We start from the raw sequence: 27,518 nt of genomic DNA, 5'->3' as shown, positions 1-27,518 counted from the left end.
AAAGCCGAGGCGTCCGACGCCGGGAAGCCTTAGAAATGTTCTCGTCTGGGTAAATGAGGTGACCCGGTATAGGGGCAGGGAAATCTTCTGGCTGACTGTACGGTTTCAGGGAGAAGTTGGGCAGCAACAAAAGGGGAAGAACCGACTGTGAGGGGTCAGGCGAGGTCGAACCTACACCTAGACCCGCGGTGGTGCGCCCGCGTGGATGCCCCGGCGAAGCAGCGAGACGCGGCGCCTTTAAAAACCTGGCCCGGGGTGTGTTCGGAGCGTGGAGGTCCCGCCCCTGGGCGTGCCACCTGGCGCCCCGCCCCCAGGCTTGTAGCGGCGGCCCCGGGAGGCGGCGCCCGCTCTGGCTCCGCCGGCGCTCCAGTGGCGGCGGCGGTGGCTTCTCCGCCGGCTTGGCGCCTCCTCTCCCTCGGGCGGCTTCCCCGCGCGCTGCCCAGGGCGTCTGGCCGCGCCCGGACACTCGCGGCCCGCTCGGCTATGGCCCGCGCCCCGCGACGTGGCGGGCGGGTGCGAGGGCGCCGGACGGCGCGGCCCGAGTGAGGCGGGGCCGCCCTCCCGCTCTCGGCCGGGGCCGCCCGGGATGGCCGTGCTGCCGCTCCGCCGGGCGCTGCTGCTGTGGCAGCTGCTGGCGGCGGGCGGCGCGGCGCTGGAAATCGGCCGTTTCGACCCGGAGCGCGGGCGCGGGCCGGCGCCTTGCCAGATGATGGAGATCCCCATGTGCCGTGGCATCGGCTACAACCTGACCCGCATGCCCAACCTGCTGGGCCACACGTCTCAGGGCGAGGCAGCCGCCGAGCTGGCCGAGTTCGCGCCGCTCGTGCAGTACGGCTGCCACAGCCACCTGCGCTTCTTCCTATGCTCGCTCTACGCGCCCATGTGCACGGACCAGGTCTCGACGCCCATCCCCGCCTGCCGGCCCATGTGCGAGCAGGCGCGGCTGCGCTGCGCGCCCATCATGGAACAGTTCAACTTCGGCTGGCCGGACTCGCTGGACTGCGCCCGGCTGCCCACGCGCAACGACCCACACGCGCTCTGCATGGAGGCGCCCGAGAATGCCACGGTGGGCCCTGCGGAGCCCCACAAGGGCCTGGGCATGTTGCCCGTGGCGCCGCGGCCCGCGCGGCCCCCCGGCGACGCCGCCCCGGGCTTGGGCGGTGGCGGCACCTGCGAGAACCCGGAGAAGTTCCAGTACGTGGAGAAGAGCCGCTCGTGCGCGCCGCGCTGCGGGTCGGGCGTCGAGGTGTTCTGGTCGCGGCGCGACAAGGACTTCGCGCTCGTCTGGATGGCCGTGTGGTCGGCGCTGTGCTTCTTCTCCACTGCCTTCACCGTGCTCACCTTCCTGCTGGAGCCTCACCGCTTCCAGTACCCCGAGCGCCCCATCATTTTCCTCTCCATGTGCTACAACGTCTACTCGCTAGCGTTCCTCATCCGCGCGGTGGCTGGGGCCCAGAGCGTGGCCTGCGACCAGGAGGCGGGTGCGCTGTACGTGATACAGGAGGGACTGGAGAATACGGGCTGCACCCTCGTCTTCCTGCTGCTCTACTACTTCGGCATGGCCAGCTCGCTGTGGTGGGTGGTGCTGACCCTCACCTGGTTCCTGGCCGCCGGCAAGAAATGGGGCCATGAGGCCATCGAGGCCCATGGCAGCTACTTCCACATGGCGGCCTGGGGCTTGCCAGCCCTCAAGACCATCGTTATCCTGACACTGCGCAAGGTGGCGGGGGATGAGCTGACCGGGCTTTGCTACGTGGCCAGCATGGATGCGGCTGCGCTTACCGGCTTTGTGCTGGTGCCCCTCTCGTGCTACCTGGTGCTGGGCACCAGTTTCCTCCTGACCGGCTTCGTGGCCCTCTTCCACATCCGCAAGATCATGAAGACAGGTGGCACCAACACGGAGAAGCTGGAGAAGCTCATGGTCAAGATTGGAGTCTTCTCCATTCTCTACACGGTTCCCGCCACCTGCGTCATTGTGTGCTACGTCTATGAACGCCTCAACATGGACTTCTGGCGCCTGAGGGCCACAGAGCAGCCGTGCTTGGCAGCCACCACGCCCGGTGGCCGGAGGGACTGCTCACTGCAAGGGGGCTCCGTGCCCACGGTGGCTGTCTTTATGCTCAAAATCTTCATGTCGCTGGTGGTGGGCATCACCAGCGGCGTCTGGGTATGGAGCTCCAAGACTTTCCAGACTTGGCAGAGCCTGTGCCACCGCAAGATGGCAGCTGGCCGGGCCCGGGCAAAGGCCTGCCGGGCCTCAGGGGGCTATGGCCGTGGCACTCACTGCCAGTATAAGGCCCCCACCGTCGTCTTGCACATGACTAAGACGGACCCTACTCTGGAGAACCCCACACACCTCTAGGGACACAGGCCTGCCTGGGGCGGCTGTTGCCCCCTCCTAGCCCCCCTCCGGAGGAGACAGCTGACTAGCAGCTGCCCAGCTGTCAAGGTCAGGCAAGTGAATGCAGGGGGGCCCAGGTCCAGGGCGGGTAGACTCTTCTTCAACCCTCACTTGTCAGGACCCAGTGAGGCTCACTCCCCTGTAACCTAGTGCAGGGGTTGGGCCTGGCTGGGTCCCCACAGGGTACTGGGGCAGAGGTAATGTGGAGAGGAGAGGTACAAGGGGGCGTGGTGCAGCAGGGAGTTTATTTAATGATGTAATTTATTGTTGAGTTTCTCTGGAAGCTGTGACTGGAATAAACCCCCGTGTGGCACCGCTGAGTCCTCTCTGGGCTGAGACGGGAAAGGTAGGAGGGGAAGGGCCCTGCAGGAGTCTCCCTTGTGAGCAGAGCTGGGGGTGGGTGCTGGGTTCATCCCCTGGCTCTCCAGCAATCAGGAGGACATCCTGCTGTGAAACAGCTGTGTTTTGCAGGAGTCCCAGATTCTCCTGGAGTGAGTTTTCCCCTCTGGCCTATCTGCTCCGTTTGGCAACCTGCTTGCCTTTCTGAGCCCTGGGTTTCCGCTGCCCAAGGTGAGACTGGGCTGCTTGCTGGGATACTCAGGGAATCTCCTGGGATGACACTCCCACCTTTGGCCCTGGGGAAACTAGCCTATATGGGAGCTGTAAGACCCCGCTTTCCTCATATATGTAAAAAATGAGGGCATCAGCCTGTCTCAAAGGTCCTCCAGATGGACCTGCTCCCACTGTCTTGCTGTGGATCTATTTTGCCGTCCCCTCCCTGGGGCCTGAGGGCTGAGGCTGGACTCTTGACTGTCCTCATTGCTTTTGAAGATTACTGATGTAGCCCCTTCACTCCTTGGTCAGAGCACCCACTCACCCCCTCGTCCTCTGGGTGAAGGGGCTGGACTATTAGCCAGCATCTTGGTAGTATACACAGGCATAGAGATATGGAGGATAGTGGGAATCGGGCCCCCAGCCCCTAAAGGGCTGTGGAAAGGTTTGAGGTGCTGAGTGCAGCTGTGAGAAATGGGGCAGGGGCAGGGCTCCCCTGAGGCAGCTTGCATATTCGTGTACCAGATTAGGAAAAGGTACTGTGTGTATCTGGTGCCAGGGAAGTGCAGGGCTGCTGGGACCTGCGCCACCTCTGTCCATTGTGAGCTGTGTGTGGCCATCCTGGAGACCCTGTCTCCATCAGCATGGGGTCAGACCTTGGGGGTCCCCATCTTGGCCTCTACTTTGGCCACTGTGAGCATCTTGGTGACTGTCCGTGGGTGCATGTTACATTGTCACTGCCAGGAGGACCCAAGGGTCCAGCCCCACTGCCAGCCAAGGGGAGGCCCAAGGTCAACTACTTCAGTATCAAGAGTAGGGCTGAGCCCTGCCCCACAAACCCAGAGCCCTTAACCCTGCACCAACCACCAATCTCACAGGGCCAAGAAACCAAATGGAGATCAAACAGGTGGTGTCAGCTCCCTCAGTGGTTGAGGGGAAGGGGCTGTCCCTCACCACAATTAACAGTACTGATTCCCAAGGGGAATTTTGTGATCTTCACACCTTTGCTTATGTTTTTCTTGCACACAGAATGTCACCCCCAATCTAAATCCTGCCCTTCTCATAGAGAACACAGGAAGTCCCCACACCACCTTTGACCAGCAAAGCCAAGTGACCATAACACCTTGAAACCCCCGTGAGGGTCCCTGACTGAGGAACAGAAGGAGTATATAGAAGGTGACAGGGGCTCAAGTTGGGAGTGGGAGGGGCAGTGGCTGCAGATTTGTAGGAGTCAAGCTGAAGCTGCTCAGGGCCTGCTGCTCAAGGCAGGGGCAGCCAGAGTCATGAGAGGATTCCAGAGAAGGGGAAGAGAAAGGCAAGTGATGTGCATGGGCCAAGGGTGGAGGGGAGGGCGAGTATCAGGAGCAGCACTGGTTCACCCTATTCCTTGCCAGTCAGTGGAGGGGGCAGAGGGTGGCACTTGGCTATGTCCCGATGTCCCACTCAGTGGAGACAAGATTGGCTTCTAGGACAACTGGGATGGGGGCAGGGATGGTTCACACAGGCCGGGAAATTAGAGAGGGAGGGATCTCAGTGCTGGAAGATACTATGGAGAAGTCCCACTCTGGAGGAAAAGGAAGATGGGAACAGTACTGAAGACGTTTTACAGTGGCCCTCCATATGATCCTCCTCTCCCCACTTCACGGACAAGAGAAGCGTTTGAAGGGCTTGACTGGCTCAGGATCACACAGCAAGGGAGACTATGGCCTCCAGAGCTCCTGTGACTCCCACACCATGGATTCTGGCAGGGCGTGGGGTGAGTTGGAAGGGTGGTTTTGTCCACAGAAACCTCTCCCCCAACCCTCAAAAAGGAAATTCCAGAGCCCAACAGAAATGCCTCAGAAACCAACACCTGCTGGCCTGTGCAGGGTGTACCCCCACGCCATCCCTTGGTGGCCGTGGCAGCCCAGCACATGGCTCCTCAGAGCAGCACATGTGCATGTCCACGCCCGCTGGGCCTGTCTGTGAGGGCCAAGCCTGAGCTTGTTCTTAAGGGAACTTCTGAGCCCTGACCTCAGTCAGCATCAGTTCCAAGGTAACAATTCAAAGTTCACTGGAGTCAGACTGAGGAGAGGCCCCAGGTGGTCAGTAGCTGCCCTCACCCCCTGCTTAGTTCCACCCCAAAGGAGGATGCTCCAGGGCAGTGAAAAGGCCCGGAGGCCCTGGACAGGGTTACAGCAGAAGTGGTAATGGAACAGCAACCTTCTCTTCCTACCTGGTTTGAGTATCTCACTCAGCATCCTGCTGAGGGGACCCTGGGTCTCAGGCAAGTTGGAGACGTGGTTCCCTAGTGGAAGCAGCACCGCCCATGAGTAGCTGCCTTCGAATCCAAACACCACCTCACTGCCACCCTGGACTGTGCCCCCTCCCCAGGAACAGGGTTTGGGGAAAAAGAGGAGTAGGTAGGATGAGGGAGATTGTACCAGAGTAATGATTCAGACCCTTATCCTCAGGAAAAAAGTTCTCGGCTCCATCTGCAGCAGTCAACCCAAATCAGGTGCTTCCCCCAAGGTCACACCCTGCTAGGGAGGCACGCGCTGGGACAATCAAGAAAGACCAGGATACAGACCCTAGATGAGGTGACAGTGCCCCACAGGTACTATCCTAGTGTCACGTTAAGAAACCCACCCCAGGACAGGACTTCACAGGTGTGGGCTGGCAGCCCCTAGTCCAGCTGTGCTTGTGGGGAAAATGCTCAGGGGTAACCCAACTCCCTTTCCAGAGCTGGAAGGCTGGTCAAATTCAATCTGACCTTGGGGCAAACCGCTTCCTCCCCAGCAGGGCTGAAAATCCCCAGGGCTCGGTGCAGGCCTGGCTGGAAGCCCATGCTCTCCAAGGCCACAAAGCCAGTCAGTGGCAGAACCCGCACCCAGGGCTTAGGTTTCTCCTCAAATTTCCTCCCATTTTGCCTTGTGCTGTCCCCGGTGCAGCTGGTCAGAAGCAGGCGGTTTCACTTCTCAGTAAATGGGATCATGCGGCGGCTCGGCAGAATCCTGGGATTCCACAGGCGGGCTGTCGCCCTGCAGTGACCTACTCCCATCAACCACTCTGACTTTATAAAATAAACTCCCAGCATAAAAAATAAATGAAGGCATGAATAAACAAGACTGGCTATGCGGTAGGATTGTTGAAGCTCAGTACATGGGAATTTGTTTTGTATGTTTGAAATTTTCCTTGAAAAGAAGTGTTTTAAAATGTCAGGAGTTACCCCAAAATTAAGTCCTAAAGGACTACACAAATTCCCATAGTGAAGCCTTAAAAAATACTTCCTCCTAATTCCTAGAAGTTTCTAATGAAATCTGGGGAGGGGGGCTGAGACAGAGACAAGGCCAGGAGAGGCTTGAAGGTCTTGGCTTCAGTTACCCAGGGCACCAGAAATTTCTCCTGGAAGCAAAGAAATGCAGTAGATGGATCTGACCTGTGCTTAAAAAGACTAAGCCAGAGGTCCTCTTGAGCCTGAAGAACTGGTTCCAAGAGTCCATGGGAAAACAGTGCTTGGGGCTGCCCTGTCTGCTACCACCTCCAAGAGCACAAAGAAAAATTCACCAGAATTGTTTCTTCTTTATAAACACAAGTACATAATGTTTATTTGAAATTCCAATTTATTACAAGTTTACCCTTTAATGGGGCCCTTCCTCCATAAAACAGTTTAAAAAAACAACAAACAACTCAGGTATCACTGAAGTGGGAACACGGAATTCTCACTGTTAACAAGAACAGACTGGCTCTAGGGTAAAAGGCAGGGAAGGTGCTGGCAGATGGGACTGTGAAATGGTAACGTCAGTGCTAACCCCAAGCCTGCGGGAGCCAGGACGGTAAACCTATCCAGCAGCCCCTGGAGCAAATCCCAAGGAGGCAAGGAGGATGGGGAGACAGGGACCACAGCTTGGAAGTTTCACTTTAAGAGGCTTTATTCTCAGGTTCTGTGAGCTGCAATCCCCTTGGATTTCTTTTCCCTTAAATAAGGTACAGAAGAGCTTAGGTGCTCCAAATTTCCAAATTCAAAGTTTATAGAAAAGAAAATTAAACCCTGTTTTGCTTTTTTATCAAAATCTGCCATAAACAGGAAAGACTACAAAGTTTTCCCTAAACATAACTACTAACTAGACTCGCTGTGGGGTGGGGCCGCTGCACCCCTCCTCCTGCCCTCCGTTCCCCATCCCTCCCCCCAAAACGGAGCACTGAGATTCTGGAACTCTGAGGCCAGAACAGCATGGCAGAGGCGGCTGCAGGTAGGGGCGGTGGAAACGGCCACCAGGGCAGGCAGAGGGACCGTCCTGACCAGGTTCCACTGCCTGCCCTGATGAGCTCCAACCCAACTTCTCTAAAGGAGAGAGGATGGGCTGAGATGCAGTAAAGTAAAGCAAACACGTTATCATATAAATTGTACTGTACATGTGCCAAAGCAAGATGACAAATATTTTTACAAGATGTTCTTTATACAATATCACTGCTGAAACAAGCAACCATTAATAACTAGAAAAGTCAATTTAAAAAAAAAGTTAAACATTTAAATTCTTCCTGCTTTTCTTCTGCTCCCGTAAGAGCTTGTCTGGTATGTGGGTGGGCTAGGCTCCAACACCCCTCTGGCCAGACCCATCAAAGTAAAGGTTATATGCACGGTTACAAGCAGGGCTCCAGTCTCTGAGTGAAGTGCCTTAGGTTTTTTTGAGGGGGTGAGGTGGGGGCGGGAGCAGGGAGGGAGCTGTCAGAAAGAAGGGGAAGGGTATTCAGGAATGGCTGCAGGACATGTCCCTTTACTCTGCCAAGATCAACTCAACAGACCACAACTGTTTCATGATGCTGGTGAATACAGAATTCTGTATGGCACTCACTGATACCGTCACCTGAGAGGGAGGGAGAGACAGAGCACGGGCTTAAAGAAACAAGACTGTGTATAAATATAGATTACAAAAATCGACACCACCTTCCCAGTTGGCCTGATTACCCTTCATCCTTCTACGTAATACAGTAATCCCTCCCCTGGAGACCAGAGGGCTTGGCACTGTTGTGGTGGCCAAAGTGGGAGGGACCTTAGGAAAAAAGAAAGAAAAGGAACTGGGTTTACAAGAAAAGCCATACCCTTGGACTCTTCCAGAAAACTCTCAGAAAGGGGGTTTAAGGCCATCTACCCCCACAGTATTTCTGGGCAAAGACCACCAACCCAGTATGAGGCTCTCCAAAGTGCTCTGCTCGATTAAGGCCCATGGAGAGTTTGGGAAACAGGGCCCGAGCCTGGGATGAAGGCATTCCTGGGCTCCCAGGGACCTCCTCCCTTCCGCATTCTCCAGCTTCCTCTCTCATCTCCCTCCCACCCTCCCTCGCTCTCTCCCTTGATTCCCCCAGCCTCAGCTCCCTTACCAGCCCTGCCTCTCTACTTCTTCTGTCTTCGTCCCCTGGACTGTCCAATGGGCTCTGGCTCACTGTCCCCTTCATCTTCAGCAAGCCGATCAGGAAACTTCTTGCGTTTCCTACGGACATATGGGTGGCCAGGAAGGTGTTTATGCAACAGAGCCACCAGACACTGTTCTGTCTTCACCATGCAGTTTAGCACATGGCTGCCTCGGCAGTTGTAAAGCTCAGCGTTGGTAAACACTTGCTTCATGTCAGTAAGAAACTCCTGCACAGAGCGGTAGCTCCCACAGGAACACTTGTTCTGCATTGTCTGGAAGTCCATGGGATGGGAGATCACATCATAGTAGTCCTCAGCTTCGTCTCTGGTCACAGGCTCCCTTGGAGAAGAACCAAATGGAGAGATTAGCACACCCCTGAATCCAATGGACAGACACTGTTACCAAACCACCAGCCCCAGAATGCCCATCCTGCTGAGATCAGCCAACCAGCAGGCAGAGTAGATGTGTTCACCTTGTACTCAGAGCTGTCTCTGACAGTTTGGGAAGCTAATTTCCCTGCCACTGAGATGTGTCCTGAGGGAAGGGATCGGGGTAGTTCCTAGGGGTTCAGCTTGGTACGCCCTCCGCCAGCTGCAAGGTTAGCCCTGCTCCTCTGTGCCTGCGGCCACGAAGCCCACCTGAAGGGCCAGCTGAAGCGGTACTTCACTATCTTGTGGAGGATCTCTTCACACTTCTGCAACTCCAGGCTCTGCCTCCGGGAGCTCCGCTTGGTCTGAAGCACCTGGCCCCAAAGAAAGAAGACATGTTATTGCAGGTCCAAGAGAAAAAGATTGGACAGGGCATGTATATCTGCTTTAAAAAAAAGAAAAAGTTCAACCATTTTCTTGGATGAGAGATGGTCAAAATCATCTGACTTCCAGTCAGGAAGTGTTCTCAGCCAGGGGGCATCAGCCCACCTGCCTCCTCCCTGGTGGACAGTGATCAAAGCAGCAGAGGCAGGCTGCAGCTGCTGAACTACAGTGGTCCTGCTAGAGGTCAGCTAGACAGGGCCACTGTCAACAGGACGCTAGCTCTCTGAGAGCAGATGGACCTGGGATTATGGTAACACCATGGATGAGTATAAACAAGCAACTGCAGAAAGCCAGGCGGGTTATGGGGACCACCAGCAGCCAATTTTGTGGGGCTGGGATGTCTGAGGGAAAAAAAAAGCAAGAGGTACAATTTCCTTCTTGGGGTCCTGCCCGCAGGCCTGTGGGAGCTAAGTGGCTAAAGAGAAAGGAGCAGGGCCTTCCTTCCAGGGGGCAGTAACAGGCTGTAACTCACAGCAGGAGGAGCAGAGTTGAGGGGTCAGGGCCAGGCAAGCAGGAGATGCTCTGAATGCCCTCGGGGCTCTCTAATGGCTTACTTTATGACCCCAGCCCACTCCCGCTCCAACTTGATCTGTCAGAACAACCAAGTTTTCAAGAGCCTCTTTTCGTTCTTCAAAGCTCAAGTGAAATATAAATCAAAACCACTAAAATTACATTGGCTGAGGAGCAGAGGGGAGGGTAACGTCCCTCCCGTGACAACTGTCGGCGAAAGACCCAAGAGTAAGTGAGGCTCCAACATTGCTGACATTCCCACAACAGAGACCCAGCCCCTCTGAGCCACGGGAGACACATGGAGACTATTTTAAAATCCTTAACAAGTCGTAGGCTGACTGTTAACGAGAGGAGACGCTTGCAGGCTGCAGCAGGGATGCCGGACATAGCCGTTCCTGGAGGGCCTGCCGCCTCGTTTGCCTCCAGGCCCACCCATCTGCCCCATCAGCCTCCAAAGTCAGGGAGGAGGGAGCAGGGGGAGGCTCCACCTGTCGCCTGATGAGTACCCAGGACTGGAGTGGGGGGTAGGGGACAAATGCTGGAGGGCGGATGGGAAGTAATTCTCACCAGCTCATCAACCTCGGCATCTTCCACAGGTGGTGCCTTGGGCCGGGACCTCCTGGCAGGATGCGGCTTCTTACCTGGTCGTCGGCCTGGCCTTGCTGCAGGGGGGATGACACCCTGCTTACTCCGGATAGTTTTTCGAGGTCTCACTGAAACAAAAAATATGCATTCAGAGCAGAACTGAGGCTGAAGGGAGCATGCCCACGAAAAGGGCGATACTCTGGACAAGCAAAGCGATGGCTTCCTTTGGTCAGGGGTGCACTTGCCTACCTCACAGGACACTAGGCTGCAGTAGCAGAGGAAGAATGGCTACCTTTCATCATCTGCCAGAGACCTTTTAAGAGTCTCTTCAGAAGGCCAGTTCCTTCAGTACGCCCACCCTCTGTCCCCACCCTGTCCAGTTACTCCCAGGAATGAGGAGTCAATTGTAAACTGACTCACTCGGGAGGAAAGGCCATCTGCTGATGTGTCTGCTGGGATTCCCACAGCCCAAGCTCAGCCTGAGAATGTATGTACTTACGTGTGAGATGGAATTTGAGTGTGGAATAGATCCTGTTTCATAGTCCCCAGTTATCCTACACTCACCACAACAATCTTTTCAGAGAAAAGCTGATACTTATGTGTACTCTTCCTCACTGAATCTAATTTAAGGCTAGCCCCAGTCCTGCTTTCTTGTATTTCTGAAAACCACAGACAGTAGGCCAGGCCACTTCCACAGGAGCCCAGAATCCCCCAAGAGAGAATAGAGACTACAAGGCACCCAAGACTGTCTGTATCTCAGGTTTACTACAGGTGCTCAGCGTCAGACAAACCAGTATTTCTCAATACGTCCTCAATGCTCCACAAGGATTAGCTCAAAGCTTCTCCCCTAAGCAAATTTTCCCCCAGAAAGGGGGGATGGGCATTTGGACAGAGATGGGGGTATGCAGAAGCAATGATACAGAGAATCAATAACCAATGTTGTTATAGTCTACTTCTGGACCATGAATGCCCCTTCACTGACTATTTTAGGTTCTCTAAGTTCAAGACCAGGCTAGGAAGAGAGAGTAAGAAGATGGGGTGCCAAGGATGAAAGGCAGGCTGCTAGGGGCAGCCAGCAGTCCAGGGCCTTGAGTTGTACTAGGGAACCACGTCACTGGTGGACTAAAAGGCAGAGTAGACAAAAGGCTCTGAAGTACCAAATACTTCCTAGATCCTTTTGGTAGACAAGGCCCCAGAAACCTGGAGAGGAAAACAATTCCTTGGAAAGAGAGCAGTAACTTGAAAGTGGAAAGCAACCATTACTTGGGAAATAAACAAAATCGGTACGCCACTATATACAGAATCTGTTCCCAGACAACCATGCATCCAAATCACAACTCTCTGGCAGTACTCAGTGGTCCTGAGTTAACAGGTTACTTGTCTCCTTACCCTGGATACCTATAAAAAAATTATGGCATGTGAACAAAGGGAGCCCTACGGGAATGAGAGAAATGTAGGTGCCCCAAATTAAAATCTGTGGGATCAGGGAAGATGGGAGCAGGAGTACAAGCCCAAAGCCCTCTCATCTGGGGAGCGCCAGTGCAGTGGGCCTGGGCGTGCCAAACACCCTCTCTCTCCTTATACCAAACACAACTGGTCAGAGCTATGATCTTGGGAACTGTACTTCTCTTCAAAAGCTCATCAAAATCTTCAACTGTGGTTTCTTTTCTATTAACCTACAAAGAAGGGTGCATTTTGCAAAAAGGGAGGCTGTTAAAAGGCTAGACTGCAGGACTTAACATTTAACCATTAAAATGACACGACTCTCAAAACTTCAAGAAAAAGGAACATGAGAGATTATGTCTACAAGGCGAGCATAAATGAGGAGGCCTTTTTTCCCTGCTGCTGTCTAGTGAGAAACAGCCGAACTTTCCCGATACCACCACCTAAACCGTGGAAAAAAGTCTCTTTTCAAACTAGCAAATCTACAGCCCTGCACACTGCAGGGAAGAGAAAATCACTGTAACCAGAGAAAAAATAACTTCTGTAAAAGCAACACTGCACCAGAAGCCACAAGAACTGTTAGAGATGGCAATGGGCCTAGATCTTTGTTACCCCACACTGCGGGCTTCAAAACCAGCAGACTTGCCATTAACATACCTGGGGCCTCGAATTCCACTAGACCTTAGACCAAGTGGATCTGCCATAGTTTGATGTTGAAACCAAGCCACCCAACCTCCTACTAGGAAGGTAGTTAACTGGCATCTTGAAAACCCATTTAAAACATGGCAGCAGAGTCACCCCACAGCCACAGCATGAGAAAAGGAAGACGGCAGGATGGCAACATCAGGTGTCTGCTGCTGACCCAGTCTTTCCAAGTCAGTTCAGAAGACTGTGATGCCAACTGTGAAAGTCAAGGGAATACTTACATCGCAAACCAGCCACCTCATAGTCCTCCTCCTCCTCCTCCTCCTCTTCTTCTTCCTCTTCATCGCTCTCATCACCTTCGCTGTCCTCAGAGGCAGACTCTTCAGTGTAATTCCTGTATGGGGGGGGAGGGGAATACTTGTAGAGAACATGGATCTAGGCCGAAACAGCCCTAAGAAAGGTAAAGTTCCACCTAGATCTTGGCAACTTTTTCCTTTCCAGACTTCACGGATCTGATGATTCAGGGAGGGAACCTGAATCTAGGCCAGGACACAGGAAGCAGAATGAAAACCTGAGTGTCAACAGCATGCCTCCTCCAATAGGCCCCAAACGCTTTGGGTAAGATACCAATGGCAACAAAAACCAAAACCAAAATGCAACCTCACCCCTCAACACACAAAATAATACAGAACTCTATTCCTTTTGTCTCACAAAAACCAGCCAGATAATGTAACATTTCAGGTATTAAAGGCTGTCCCCAACTCTGGGGTGGACTGAAAGGATAAACAGCCCAGACAGGTGTTACTCCACCTTCATGGCCCCCTTCCAGGAGCTGAAACAGCTTGCAAATGACCATAACATCAAAGCACTGGTAATCCCAGCTCAGAACAGCTGGTCCAAAGCCCCACCATTTCAGAGCAGCATGCTTCATCTCTCTAAGTGTAGCTGGAGTGGAGTGAGAAATAACCGAGTAATGCTGTTAGGTAGGCTCAGGATCAAACAGCTCTGCCCTTTCAGAGACAGACCAAGCCAGAGTGCCCATAAGTTGCTCTTTTATAACCTCATATTTCAATGTGGAAAACAATGGTATTAGCTTGGCAAATAGTAGGTGTCTCCTCTTTACAAGGCCCTGTGTTTCACCTTACTGGGATTAGGGTGAAAAACAAAGCATCACCTCTACTCTCTGGGCACTAACAATCTTATGGGAAGACAGCGTGTATAAAACTAACTACAAAGGCAAGATGTATCAAAATATTGTTTTAGAAAAAAAAAATACTGTTTTAGAGAAATCTGAGTTGGAACATAGAGAAGAAACAATTAACCCTAAGGATGTAAGGACGTTTTTAAAAAGCAGTGAAATTTTAGGTAGGCTGTGGACAGTTTGCTCAGGTGGGAGTTCTAGGGACAGGGAACGTTCCCAGCCGGGAGAAAGCACAAGAGGCAAGGATGCACAATGAACAGTCTATAACAAACACAAACATGGGAATGAGGGCTCATAAAAACTCACGCTAGTATTGTATATGAGTCTTAAAAGTTAGGCTTAGGGAGTTTGGACTTTATTCTAGAGACAATGGGAAGACCGAAGTTTTTTAACAGAACACTGACAAAAGCAGATCTTTGTCTTAAATAAACCATTCTGGTATCACCACAAAAGCTAGATGGATAGGAGAGGGGGATGGTATGAGATAAGGAGTTGACAAGCCACTGAAGGAGCCTAGAAGAGAGAAGTAAGAGGGCTGAATGACAGCAGGAGACTGATTCATAAGACATCTAGACATGGAATTGATAACATCTGGCAAATGAACAAATATGGAGATGAGGGAGAGGAAGATGTCCAAGCTGATATCAAAGTTCTAATCATGATAAGGAAGGAAAACAGTAGGTATGGGTAAGGAAGGTAGTGAGTTTCAGGATTTTTAGCAGTAGTTAGTTGCAGAAGTCATCACAAATTAAGAAATGGGCAAAGTGGAAGCAGATGACAGAGAGACATTTGTTGTTATTTGATAAGGTATGGTCAAGAAGATACAAAACACTGCTGGTAATGAAAACTAGAAATGTCAACATTAAGCTAAAATAAAATCAGAGCCCTCTGAGCTCCCACTGTAATACCTTAAACAACTGGGTTCTATACTCAAAAGATGAACTTATAGCTCCTCAGCATTATTCAGTTTGAGTAGCTGAAGCTTAAGTATAACGGCTATTTAATGAATGTATTTGTTTTTAAAAGAAGAAATTCTCACCTGCCACGGGAGTTGCGCCTGGCAGTAGCAGGCTGGCAGGCTGGGCACTGCCACTCACCATCTGGTACTTCATAGAGGGCGGGCCTCAGACAAAACAGGTGGAAGGCTTTATTACACTCGTCACACAAGATCAGCTTGTCATCCTCACCTGCAAGAAGAGAAACTTACACAGCACTGTCAGGAGCACGGCCACAGCCCTGAAAGAGCTGCACAGCCTGAACACTGTGGAGGAACAAGCATTCTAGTGCAGCGCCACCTCATTTTTTAAAATGCAGTCATCTTCTGAAAAGAGATGTAGCACAAACTAGACTATAGGTAATTCAGGGTTCAGGTCTTCTAACTTATATACCAAAAATCTACCCAGGGCTAGAAGACAGTTAACATTTACTAGGAGGTAGCAAAAATCAAGTGCTAGCAGGAAATTCTGCTGCTCCTCTCCCACTAAGAAATGAATCCCCCATGAAGTGTTACATTTTCTGCCCTTCCTCCTCCTTCCTGACCCTTCAAATGCTTCCAAACTCATATCTGATATGGTTCTCTTAAACCATTCGGTTTCCCCACCTTTGAAAATAAACCAAATCAATTTAAATGATTACCCCTAATCCAACCTTTATCCTACATCAGTTTTTAGAGCAACTCAATGATTTTACGTAGGTCTTTTCATCCCTGGAAATTAAATCCTAACCTAAGTCACAAGATAGCTTTAGCCACTGAGAAGTCAATCACTGAGGGGCTTTTAGCCATCAAGTTCCTTTTACATATAACGGGGCTCTGAAAACTCTCAGTATTAAACAGTTCCAAATGCTTTGCTCTGTAGGAGTCAATGCTAGAAGGTCCAAACCCAAGTATTCTTCACAATGTACAAATACTGCCCTCTACCGGTAGCACCCATCTTACTTCATGGTGACTAAAATTCAGAGATAATGAAATAGATGTAAAAGTTTAGGTTAACTAATTTTGTCCCCTGTAGAAAATTTAAGGACTGGACAGATCAACTGCTCACGTTCTACTCAAAATTGAGAAACAAAGGGCACACTTTGATTTGCTGGCATGTGATTTAAAACACTAGAATTTTATAGACCTTTAAGAGCAGGTAAAATCTGTTTCACCACATTTAAAAGCTGTGTACACAGAGTTCTTCAGGAGACAAAAGATCTTGGAAATGGTAGTCCTAGGGCCTGATACACTCAGATAAGCAACTCTGATTTAAATATACCTTTCTTTCGACAAACTTTGCATCTAGCATTTTCTGCTGACATGTCCCATTTGATACAGGCATCAAGCATCCCAAGCAGAACATGCATTCTGGAAAAAGTCTGAGCTTCACGGATTGCTGTCTTCCATTTTTCCAGAGCAGATGCGACCTAGAGAGACCAAACAAGGCCAGCATTACTATCATGACCTCAAGTCATGAAATGTGGGTAATTCATATAATACTGACAGAAAGTATACACTGATAGAGGACAAGGAATAGGTAAAGATAAGAAGGAATCCTTAGTACATTTACCTCTTAGAACTCCTCCAGTCTAACCTATTTATCTTCCAGAAGAAATCAAGGCTCTGAAGGGTGGAAAAAACTCGCCAAAGGTCACACAAAGAATTCAAGGGCAGGGTGGGGGTGGAGAATGACTGGAGACAGATCTCTTCTAGTGAAACCCACCTAAAGATTCAGTATCATTTAAAAGCAGGACCACCTGAACTGTGTAAATGCTAGCATGCAACAATGTCATGTAGCTAATAAAATTTTGGTCAACAAGATTGTCAGTTACTGCACAAATATATACCATGATCCCAGACTATAGGGCCTAGAAATGGTAAACAGTACCTATAAAGCATTCTACAATTCTTAAAAGTATTAAGTACTGACACAAAATACTCCTCTTGACTTTATCACCAGCTTTTAACTTAAGTGACAAATGTGAAGTTCCAGGGGGGTTGGCCTCATTTCATTCTGGGCAGTTACTAGCAGCATAACTTGCACTGCCTCCTCCCATTATCAGAAAATGCAAATTAATTTAGAATTAGTAAAGCAAAACAGGATGGAGGAAAAATACAACTGGGAATTTCCAACCCTCTCTCTATAAAATATGCATTCTGAGGAGGAAGAAAAATGCCATTTTAAGACAATTCATTTATTTGTTTCGCTGTTTTACTAGTCAAAAGGCAGATTGGGGGGGGGGGGTGTTTTCAAAGCACTTTTTGCCTAAACAATTAGGTGAGCATCCATGTCGACAACTGAGTTGGACAAGGTAAAGCCTAGGCAACCCACCGGAAGCCGAGACTGGGTTGTCTTACTATCATCCATCTTGTGCAGGTCACATGCTTAACTCGGTCATGACGGAACTCAAGTTTAGGTCAGCAATGCCGGCTACTTTTACAACTTGGCTAGCTCTAGCTAACTGACAACACCCCTGCTGGATTTCACTGCCCTGTCTTAGGCAAAAAGGTCTATTTTAAGTAACTGACTTCCTCCCATAGGAAAGGCCCGTTATCCTGGAAGGCCACAGGCTTTAGAAGAGAGCTGCCAAGGGACAAAGACAGTTGAACTACTGAAGCTAGGGTGTGAGGGTTGAGGGAAGGGAACAAAGGCTGTCCTTTCTCTTTCCTACAGAAACAGAGAACCTTTGAAAGCCTTGTGTGTATAAATTTACGAATAACACGGTAAGTAATATAAACACCCCCAAAAATCGATTTAAAAAGCCACTTAAGTTCTAGTGGAAACTGACTCATTCCTTACTCCAACCTCTAGTGCAGATATTTCAACATCTGCCTTCAAAATATAACACAATTTTCTTCCTTCCCTCTTAGAGCTCCTCAGCAGGATGTGAGGTCCGCATCACAGCTGCCTCACTGGTCTTCTCCCCTGATGTAATGGAGAGCTGACACATGGTAACACAGATTGTCTTACTGTAATAACAACCAAAATCTCTTCAATGGAATATAAATTTGAGAATTTTAGGTTCAGTTCCTAGAAGAGTGTTACTGAGAACACGCAGGGAATGGCTAAAACAGGCTCTGCTGTCCTCTAGTGGACAATCAGATGCATACACGTATTCAAAAAAGTCATCAGTATACAGCACTGCTTTCTACTTAATTTTCTATGAATTATAAAATTTGAGCACTCAGCACATGTAGCCTCATTAAAATAAAAAACTGAAGAGATCTTGAAAATAAACTCACTTGACTTCATTTTTAAAACAGATTTATTGAGAAATAATTTACATATAACAAATTTCCCTTGTAAAGTGTTCAGTCAATGGTTTTTCATCTATTTGCAGAGTTGTGCGACTACCAATATAATCCTAATTTTAGAAACTTTCATTACCCAAAAAAGAAACCTTGTACCTATTAGAAGTCATTCCCCACATTCCCTACCCTAACTCACCACTTCCCCAGCCCTAGGCAACCACAATCTACTTCTGGTTTATAGATCTGCCTATTCTGATATTTCATATAACATACGGCCTTTTGTGACTGGCTGCTTCTACTGAGCACAGCTGCTTCCTAGATTCATCCACAATGTAGCACGGAACAGTACTTCATTTCACTTTAACTGCTGAGTAATATCCATTTTTTTAATCCATGCACTGGATTGTTTCCACTTTTTGGCTATTCTGTAATAGTGTTATGAATGTTTGTGCACATTTGTATAACGTTCATTTATTATTTTTCCTGAAAAGGTTTCCTCAAGGTCTCAAAAAGCAATTTAGGGCCAGGCCTCCCTTCAAGTCTCCAGATCCCCAATCCAATGCTCTTAGCATTAAACATACTGGATAATCATTAGCATCCTGTTTTACCTACTGAGTTACCCATCAAGACCAGCCTAGTCACCAATCAGCCTCTAATTTTGAGGGCAAAAACAATATGCCGTCAAGATTTAAAAGAACACCTTAGTCTCCTCCCATTGCACAAAATTCCAAACAGTCCAGCATGTTAAAAACAACAACAACCCCACCATATTCAAGACTGTTTTAAAAATGGATAAAGTAGCAACAAGATAAAATTCTGACATTCAACACTGGCAGCCTCAAGTAAATGTCTTACAGTACTGCTGGGAAGCTAGACACACTATTTTGATGAAAAATTCAAATTCTTTGGCACATTTAAAGAAAGTTGGGCCCTACAAGTGGTAGAAGTGGATATAACAAAATTAAGGAGAAGCTGGCTTAGGTGCAAGTCACCATGAATCAATCCCTTTACCTAACAGTAAAAAGGCAATATATCTTGGTAAGGATATAATGAGACTTCAGACCATATTCTTTCATAAAAGAACATTTAAAATGGAAAAATAGATAATCGGGTTGTTAGGACAAATGCATTCAAAGTAAACACAGAGCCTAACAGAACCTAGGATTTTGCCAAATTATACGTCTTTTTCATTTAATGCAACAGTAAATATAAGAAATAACTGACTTACAAAAAGGGATTTGACAGATAATCTATGTTTATAAATAAGGAAACTAAAGCACAGATTAGAGACTGATATTAGCTCATGCAACAACCTACTGCCAGTTGAAAAAACCCTGGCCCATGCTAAGTGGAAACCTTCAAAGCAAAGGACAGTGGAAAATTTCAGAGCTGTGGCAAAGTTGACCTTTGATGGGGAACTGCAGGGCATAATGCCATTTTAATGGAGAACATTGCTGAACTACTTAGTACGCAACCTAATTGATTTTCCAAGAAACTCTTCCATGTTTTCCATTTGTGTACTATGTGTCTGGGCCCCAAGGTTAAACCTGCAAAGTGCTCATATTTTCCTCCCCAGTCAAGCTAAGAATCGTCTCATATGACAAGCTAACAAGAGGTTACTTCACTATGGGGTTGAGTACTAAAAAAGAACTTAATGAGAATTCTACAGCTACTAGTTGTCAATAAGAAAATGTTACTGGTAGAGAAATGGCAAGGAACAGTCACATCAAGGAGACGCTTCGGTATAGCACGAGGTTAAAAACAAAACCCATGAAGTACTGTGCAAGGCTGAAAATTATGCCTAATGAAAAGAGATTTAGCAAAGGGGACTATTTACTATCTAACATCTTAGACTTCATCTAGAAAGTTACCTGGATGCTTTATTCCAGTAAGGTAATGACACATGTGTGAAGTCTCTGAATCTATGCCATGAATTAATAGTTAAACCATTATTGAACTGAGTTTTAGTTTAGTTTTCTGCTCTGCTTACCTCTTACCCAAAATGATCTTTCTTGTATCACATATCACCTTTGGCCTCAGGAAGAAACTTAGGGGGAACATGGCAACTGTGCACAAATATCTAAGGAGCTTTACTCATTCTGTATAAACTCAAAAGGCAAAACAAGGACCAGGTGTCAATGATGAGAAGGCCAATTTCAGCTCAATCTAACAAACCCTATGCCTCCCATCCACAACATGATTAATTCCTACTTGCTCTTCAAAATCCAGCTGATGTGTTCTCTCCTCTGGGAAGGTCTAAGCTGCCCCAGGCATCCCTCACTTGCCATACGTGTCACAGTACTATAACCATCTCTCACACTCAGACTGAGTTCCTTGAGGGCAAGGACTTCTGCCTTCTACTTATCACCAAAACCTACAGACTCTGCACAATGACTGGCACAGGCAAGCCTTTACCAGATGTTTGTGAAAGAAAGGAATGAAGGGAGGGAAGGAGGGGAGGAGAGAGAAGTCAAAAACAAGGGAAAGTATTCCACTGGGTAATTGCTGGAACTGCTCCCTTAGTGCAGTGTTTTCAAATTCTTTTCTTCAAAAGTAATCTTAAGCAGAAATCTAATCCTCAAAACAGGAAAAAAATGGAGCTGCTAATTATTCTAATAAAGAAAAAAAAAAAAGAGAGACAATATAATGTTCATCAGTAAGGAAGTAAGATGTTAAAAAAATAAATAGTATCAGGCAGATCTACATGGACTGACAGGGAGAGGGGACAGATGCCCAGTATATGCTGATAAGTGAAATACTGTAGAATATTATGCAGAAGGTTCCATTCAAAATCCAACAAAATTATTTTTGTATGTATATAGAAAATACATCAAACTATTAAAGAGTGATATCCTTGGGGAGTGAAACTAAGAATTGTTTCGTATTCTCACTACCTCTCACATCTGTTTTACTTACAATGAGCTACTTTTAATTAAAAAGAGAGAAAATTGGAATTTAACACAACATTGTAAAATGATTATAAATCAATAAAAAATGTTAAAAAAAAAGAAAATTGGACATACACATACAAAAAAGTTGGGCCCTTACCTTATCCTATACACAAAAATTAACTCAAAATAGATCAAAGATCTAAACGTAAAAGCTAAAACTATAAAGTTTATAGAAGATACTACAGGGGGAAAGCTTCATAACATTGATTTTGTCAATTATTCCTTGGATATGACACCAAAGGCAGAGGCAACAACAGAAAAAATAGATAAACTGAACTTCATCAAAATTTAAAACTTTTGTGCATCAAAAGACACTATTAACAGAATGAAAAAGCAGCTCACAGAATGGGAAGCTGCATTTGAGAAACAAATATCTGATAAAGGATTAATATCCAGAACATATAAGGAACTCACACATCTCCCTACCCCCCACAAAAAAAACCAAAAACCAAACAACAAAAAAAGAGTAGCCAAAGGACTCAAAAAGATATCTCCCCAAAGAAGATAAGACAAGTAGCCAATAAGCATATGAAAAGATGTTCAACATCACTAATCTTAGGGAAATACAAATCTAAAACATGAGATATCACTTCATACTCACTAGGATGGCTACTATAAAAGAAGAGAACATTACAAGGATGTGGAGAAGGTGGAACCCGTGTGCACTGCTGACGGAAATGTAAAATGATGCAGCTGCTATACATTATGGCAGTTCCTCAAAAAATTAAACAGAATTACTATGTGACCCAGCAGTTTTACTCCTGGGTATACACCCAAAAGAATTCAAAGTAGGGACCAGAACAGATATTTGTGACCCATGTTCACAGCAGCATTACTGGATGTAAGGCTAATCTGACTATGATATCTGTCATCTTGCTGATAGCCAGAGTTGATCACTGATCTGACTAAGTGGATCTCCTCTTCCTCCCTCACCACTCCCATGTGCATCCCATCCCTCCCAAAGCTTCAAGCTCAGTCACAGTGGACAACATTCTGATAGAGGAAGACCACTCTTCAGTCAGGGAACACAAGTAGTTGCATTCCTCTGTTAGAACCTCCAAACAAGCACTCAATATCCAGGGCAGCATTACAAAATGTGGAAGTGACCCAAGTGTCCATCAATGGACCAACAAACAAATTGTGGTATATACACACAATGGGTATTATTCAGTCTTAAAAAGGAAGGAAATTCTAGCACATGCTACAACATAGATGATTTTGAAGACATTATGCTAAGTTAAGTCAACAAAGGGACAAATACTCTATGATTCTGTTTATATGAGGTACCCAGAGTAGTCAAATTCACAGAGATAGAAAGAAAACAATGGTTGCCAGGGATTGAAGAGAGGATGAAACGAGTAGTTTAGTGTTTAACGGGCATAGCTTCAGTTTGGGAAGATGAAAAAATTCTGGAGATTGAGGGTGGTAACAGCTGCAGAACAATGTAAATACACTTAGTGACATAGACTCATACATGTGAAAATGGCTATATTGTTTACTATATATATTTTACAATTTTTAAAAATTTAAAAACATCACCATCGTTTAAAGAAAGGAATCAGCTCGGGGAGGAGGTGGGGGTGGCGGGAGGGGACACTCTGACCCATTATCCAGCTCTGCAGACAGGGCTATGCTTCACAGATGAGTTTGAAAAGTACAACATTTACAGAAAGTGATAAAGATGGAATCCTGGCTGAGGAACAGTGTTTACAGTAGCTAAAAAGGATAGTTAGACTATTTTAAAACCAGATCACACACTTCCACACAGTCACAAAACTACATTTTCATTTGTTCTCCGTACCTTTGCTTCCTCTGCCATTTTTTTCTCTTCATCCACCTCTTCAGTCTTTGCTGAATCTTCGCTCTGGAGTTTTCTTCTCTTTTGCTTGGGAGCCATGAAGCCTTGGAGAAATTTCTTTATGACACTGGCCTGAAGGGCAATCACACACTCCCCAAAATCCTTCAGTTTCTCTAATGAGATCACCTACAGAAAATGATTTAAAAATCAGATTGAGTGAAAGGCCAAGAGAAAGATGAAACCAGATTATCCTCGATTAAATTCATATCAACCTAGATCCAAAAGGGTCACATAATATTAACCTGACTGGGTTCTTCAGTTCAATGGATGGCTTACACACTTAACAGTAGCCAGCTACTTGGATTTCCCTGATGAAGGGATCCATGGGATGCTGAAACTTGTTCTGCTTAAGGAAGTTGCAGACCCATCATTCACTCAGTGACTGAGTGCCTACTATGTGCAAATGACTATCTCTAGGCAAAGAAAAACTGAGAAAGAAAATTAAAATTAGCAACCCACTGGCTTACAAACTATAAACCAGGTAATAACATTTTACATACTTGATCTCATCTAAGCCTCACTTTATTTTATGGATGAGGAAACAGAAGCTTAATCACTTTGATCCAAATCATGCTCCTGAAGATTGAAACTACCTTCTTGGTCACACAACACATGCTAATTTGAAAATACCATATTGTAACTACAAAAAGAAACAAAGAATGAGAATAACCCAGTGTTAAGCAAGGTGTGGGCCTGGATTTTGTACAAAGCAAACAACTGATAAATATTTGCTAAATTAAAAAGAAAAAGTAAATGTAATATTTGAAACTGCAAAATCCTTTGGGTTGAATAATTCCTAAAAAAAAAATCATTACGCACAATAAAGACGTTCAGATCCTTTTTCTCAGGAAATGTACCAACAATTCATAACCAAACTAATTAAGAAGAAAAAAGTTACATATGTAAGATGCATATATAATTTGCTAATTCTAACAGCAAAGAAACAAATACAAAAGTCTGATAGTACAAAATTTATCATATCAACTCCATGGATTATTATGTAACCTAAAGTGATACAAAGACTAAAAGAAATGAAAAGTATTTATAAGTGGGGGGGTGGGGTGGGGGGGTGCAACTGCTCATAAAAATCACACAACTATTAACACACTGCTATAATACATGAATAATTTGAGAAGACCCACAAATATTAATCTGTTTAGAGTTATGTGGACTTTATTATTTAAAACCAATAAAAAATATTTTACAGTAATAATTGATGGTTAGTATTCTCCAATCTTTTCTCCAGCTTTGATATCCAAACTTATCTTATGTGGGACATGAGAGCTCTTGAACTATTTCACCTAAACTACTTAAAGGTCCTTCTGAGCAGTTAAATGACAGGACTATAAATGGGTCTTGAAATGTACTCATTTAACAGCATGAGTGTCACCCAACACAAGCATAACTCTTACTGAACTAATCAGGTGTAAAGAATGAACAAAAGCAGGCTCCACAAACGTTTCATACCTTGAAGCACAGGCATCGTCAGGATATGTTAAACGTTACATGACATAAGACTCCAAAACTAGTTTTCATTCAACTTAATAGAAAATCTCTTTGAACAAAGGTTCTGAACCAATGATTAGCTCTTTCTAGATGGCAGCAGATGATGACTAAGGAAAAGGATCATATGGACAAAAAGAGTTTTGGGTTTCACATGTCTTTCAAGAAACAAATGATTTCCAGGCTCATCTAGGGACATCAAGAACACTATCAGGGAACAATTCAAATTGAGTTTCCTTAAGTAACAGAATTCAAACAGTGTTTTCTTTATGTTCTCACCCGAGCTTCAAATTCTGATGTTTCTTCCACATAACCAAGTCCTCCCTTTTGTAACCTTGTTGCAACTTCAATGAGATCACTACGAAGAAAGTTTAAAAGCTCCTGGTTGCCATCACAAGACTTTAGACCCAAATTTGGCTTCCGGGCCAGATGAATAGAATGAATAATGTCCTGGTACCTAGAAAAGTTGGGATGAAGGGGAGGGGAAATAAAGGAACTTTAAAAAATGGTCTATAAATTTCAATTTACTTGAATGACATGTTTTATTTCCAGAAGATTTATTTAGATCCTTTCGTCTTTCCTTGTTTTTTTTCAATAGTCTCATGTTTCTTGCACAAAATTTCAAATTTCTTATTCTTGATTCATAAACACACTTACTTTGTTCGTATATGATAATTCTAGTATCTGAAGTGTATTGTTTTACCTAACTCTCATTCATGGTACTTGGTTTGTGTTTTGCGTTGTTTCTTTCTTTTCTTTTTTTTTTTTTTTTACTTTTTTAACCATGAAATTCTTGGAATTTTATCTGTGGACATTCTGAGGTCTAGTTTGAAGTTATGCCGCTCTAGAGAGAATGTGCATTTGCTTAAGTTAGCTGCCAGGAATTGCTACCAATCCAAGACAACTTTAAATCATCTGCCTGGAATTCTTCACAACACAGAAAAAACATGAATCTGAGCTGAAACCTACACAAGGACCTTCACTCTCACAATGAAGATTAACCCTTTGTGGTTACAGTCATAGAAACGCTAGTAAGATTCTCTACCTTGGAGGGGCCATAAGCTTCACTATTGGCTTTTTGGTTTTTTTTTTTTTATTGAAGTACACTCTTGGCTTCTTAAATCAAAATAAAAACTAAAGCTCAAGATCATCAAATTTGAATACTAAGTTCCCTTCTCATCCTTAATAACAAGGGGTTTTAATATTATTTTCCTCTGAATACAACTTCATTGTGTCCTCCTGGTTTTCTTATGAAGGATCCTGCTTTCATTGCCTTCTAAATACCACGTAATTTCCCTTTTATTTTCTTCTTTGATCTAAGTGTTATCTAGAAATATATTTAACTTCTTATCAATTAAGAGCTGTTTGGTCATTGTTGAAGAATTTAGTTCTAATTTTATTGCAATCTGATCAGAGAATATATTCTGAAACTCTACTACTTTTTTAACTTGTTGAGCTAAGTGTATGATCAATTTTTATTGGATATAACAAAAAGCATTTCTTTGTTTCTCACTGGCCTGATATGCTCTGTAAAAATTATTTTAACTGAGCTATGACTGGGTACACACCCTTTAATTTATATCACTCATTTTACATCTTTTCTTGAAAAGAGTATACATATTTTTGTTTAATAAAATTAAACCTCAAATGGCTCATGACACATTATCCTATTCCCTTGGCCACCTTCAGAGGAACTCAAATAATCACCAACCAGAAAACACAAGAATAAACTGGGGTGGATTCACAAATATCATACAGATTCATGGAACAGTAATATAGAAAGGAATATGACAAAATTCAGTCATAAAAAAACATAGATGGCTTTTCAGTAAAATAATGCTGAGTAAAGAGCAGTAAGCCTCAAAGACTACAAACTGCCTGATAGTCTTTACAAAGATCAAAACCAAGCAAAACAAGGTTTTTTCCCCCCAATGTCCAACAAAACCAAGAAAAATGTGTAAATTTTGTTTTTAATTGTGAAAATCTCTAACTTTTCAATGAAAGGATTTGATCTGTTCACAATGAGTGAAGGAACAAGTCCTTTCAATCCAACACATGTGCCTATCAAATACTTTAACCAAACAGAAGGAATATCCCAGAACTGTATTCCTTTGTGGTTCTGTGTACTGACATTTTCCCTTGCCTTTCTTAATCTGCCTCGTCGTATCTATATTAAGACAGCACAATTCTGAATACAATTTTAATTCATTTACACATTAGGCAGTGGACTAAAACCAATGAAGTACCCATTATCACTCACAAAAGTCTGGCAAAATTGCTAAGTATGTACTGAACAGTATTTTCTTTCTCTCTTCAATTAAACTTAAATTCAAGCATGCAGTCAGATATTTAAGGTGGCCTTAAGCCAAAATCTGTCCTGGCTTTGATAGAAACAATGGCTAGAACAGGAAGGACACTAGCAAATCTGGACAGCATTGATACTGATGCCAATTTTGTAGACACTTTCATTTTGTTTTGTTTTGTTTTGTTTTTTTGAGTTATAATCCACATAACATTAAACTCACCATTTTAAAGCATATATTTTCAGTGGTTTTCACGTTGTAGAACCATCAAAACTACCTAATTCCAAAACATTTTCACCGCATCGTTAAAAAAAAAAAAACCCATACCTATTAGCAGTCACTCCCAGTTCTCCCCATCCCCAATCCCCTGGTAACTACTAATCTATTTTCTAACTATAAACTTGCCTACCAGAGATGTCGCATATAAATGAAATTATACACGTGGCCTTTTATGTCTGACTTCTTTGACTCAGCATAATGTTTTCTAAGTTCACCCATGCTGTAATATACATTAGTACTTTTGAATTATGAATATACTCCATTTTGTTTATCTATCCATCAGTTAATGAGTATTTAGGTTGTTTTCATTTTGAATACTGACAGAATACTTTCTGAATACCAGTCGACGTTGAACTGCATTTGCAGGGCTGCCTACCTGCACGGAGGCTCTTAGCCCTATACATGGTGTGTCAGTCGATGAATAATCCTGCTAACCTGTACATACGTGGTTTAAAGCACACTGTTCCAAATAAGCATGAGATGTCAAGAAAATACCAAACAAGAACATAAGAGGGTTACAGGCTTTTTAAATTCTCACTTTAATAACTTTTACAGATAAACAAACAAACAAAAGCTCTTAAGATATGTATAATATCTAATGCTGAAGAGAAGGTGTGAGCAGTTAGATGAAAATCCTTACCTCTTCTCCAGTCTCTCTTTAAGCTGACTTTCTCTTATTCCCTGAGGGTGAAGGCAATTTAGCAACTCATCCAGTTCCTTCTGACTATCACATAAAAACCTGTAGGGGTAAAAAAAAAACAAACCTGTTAACTCTGGGAGGGAAAAATGAAACACCAAGAAACTGACCTAATATATGTATGTGTATGACTGAACTACTATGCTGTACACCAGAA

General features: G+C 45.4%; 2 protein-coding genes across 4 annotated transcripts in view; one reads left to right on the top strand and one right to left on the bottom strand.

Annotated features, from left to right (window-relative positions):
• The first annotated feature begins 586 nt into the window (after positions 1-586).
• On the top strand, positions 587-3,045 carry FZD9 (frizzled class receptor 9). Its single transcript, XM_031432723.2, has one exon. It carries the CDS (start codon positions 587-589, stop codon positions 2,360-2,362), a length of 1,776 nt encoding a protein of 591 aa, XP_031288583.1. The 3' UTR covers positions 2,363-3,045.
• Positions 3,046-6,537: 3,492 nt separating this feature from the next.
• BAZ1B (bromodomain adjacent to zinc finger domain 1B) overlaps positions 6,538-27,518 on the bottom strand; it is a 58,750-nt gene continuing 37,769 nt past the window's right edge. The window contains exons 11-20 of one of the 3 annotated variants that reach the window (XM_031432720.2): positions 27,305-27,403; positions 24,362-24,539; positions 22,523-22,705; positions 15,798-15,945; positions 14,582-14,744; positions 12,623-12,735; positions 10,236-10,381; positions 8,985-9,088; positions 8,315-8,685; positions 6,538-7,986 (exon numbers count right to left, since the gene is read on the bottom strand). In XM_031432720.2, the coding sequence (XP_031288580.1) occupies positions 8,328-8,685; positions 8,985-9,088; positions 10,236-10,381; positions 12,623-12,735; positions 14,582-14,744; positions 15,798-15,945; positions 22,523-22,705; positions 24,362-24,539; positions 27,305-27,403 (1,492 nt within the window). In that variant the 3' untranslated portion in view covers positions 6,538-7,986; positions 8,315-8,327. Of the gene's footprint in view, positions 8,686-8,984; positions 9,089-10,235; positions 10,382-12,622; positions 12,736-14,581; positions 14,745-15,797; positions 15,946-22,522; positions 22,706-24,361; positions 24,540-27,304; positions 27,404-27,518 lie in introns of all 3 variants that reach the window. The other 2 variants (XM_031432721.2, XM_031432722.2) reach the window with 2 other exon arrangements.

The sequence above is a fragment of the Camelus dromedarius genome, chromosome 24 (assembly GCF_036321535.1).
Source record: "Camelus dromedarius isolate mCamDro1 chromosome 24, mCamDro1.pat, whole genome shotgun sequence".
Classification (NCBI taxonomy): domain Eukaryota; kingdom Metazoa; phylum Chordata; class Mammalia; order Artiodactyla; family Camelidae; genus Camelus; species Camelus dromedarius.
The sequence above is the reverse complement of the archived record's forward strand: the minus strand, read 5'-3'. Positions and strand labels throughout refer to the sequence as shown.

Bases quoted from the DNA above. Each gene is read 5' to 3' on its own strand.
- FZD9 (XM_031432723.2), top strand. From the start codon at position 587: ATGGCCGTGCTGCCGCTCCGCCGGGCGCTGCTGCTGTGGCAGCTGCTG.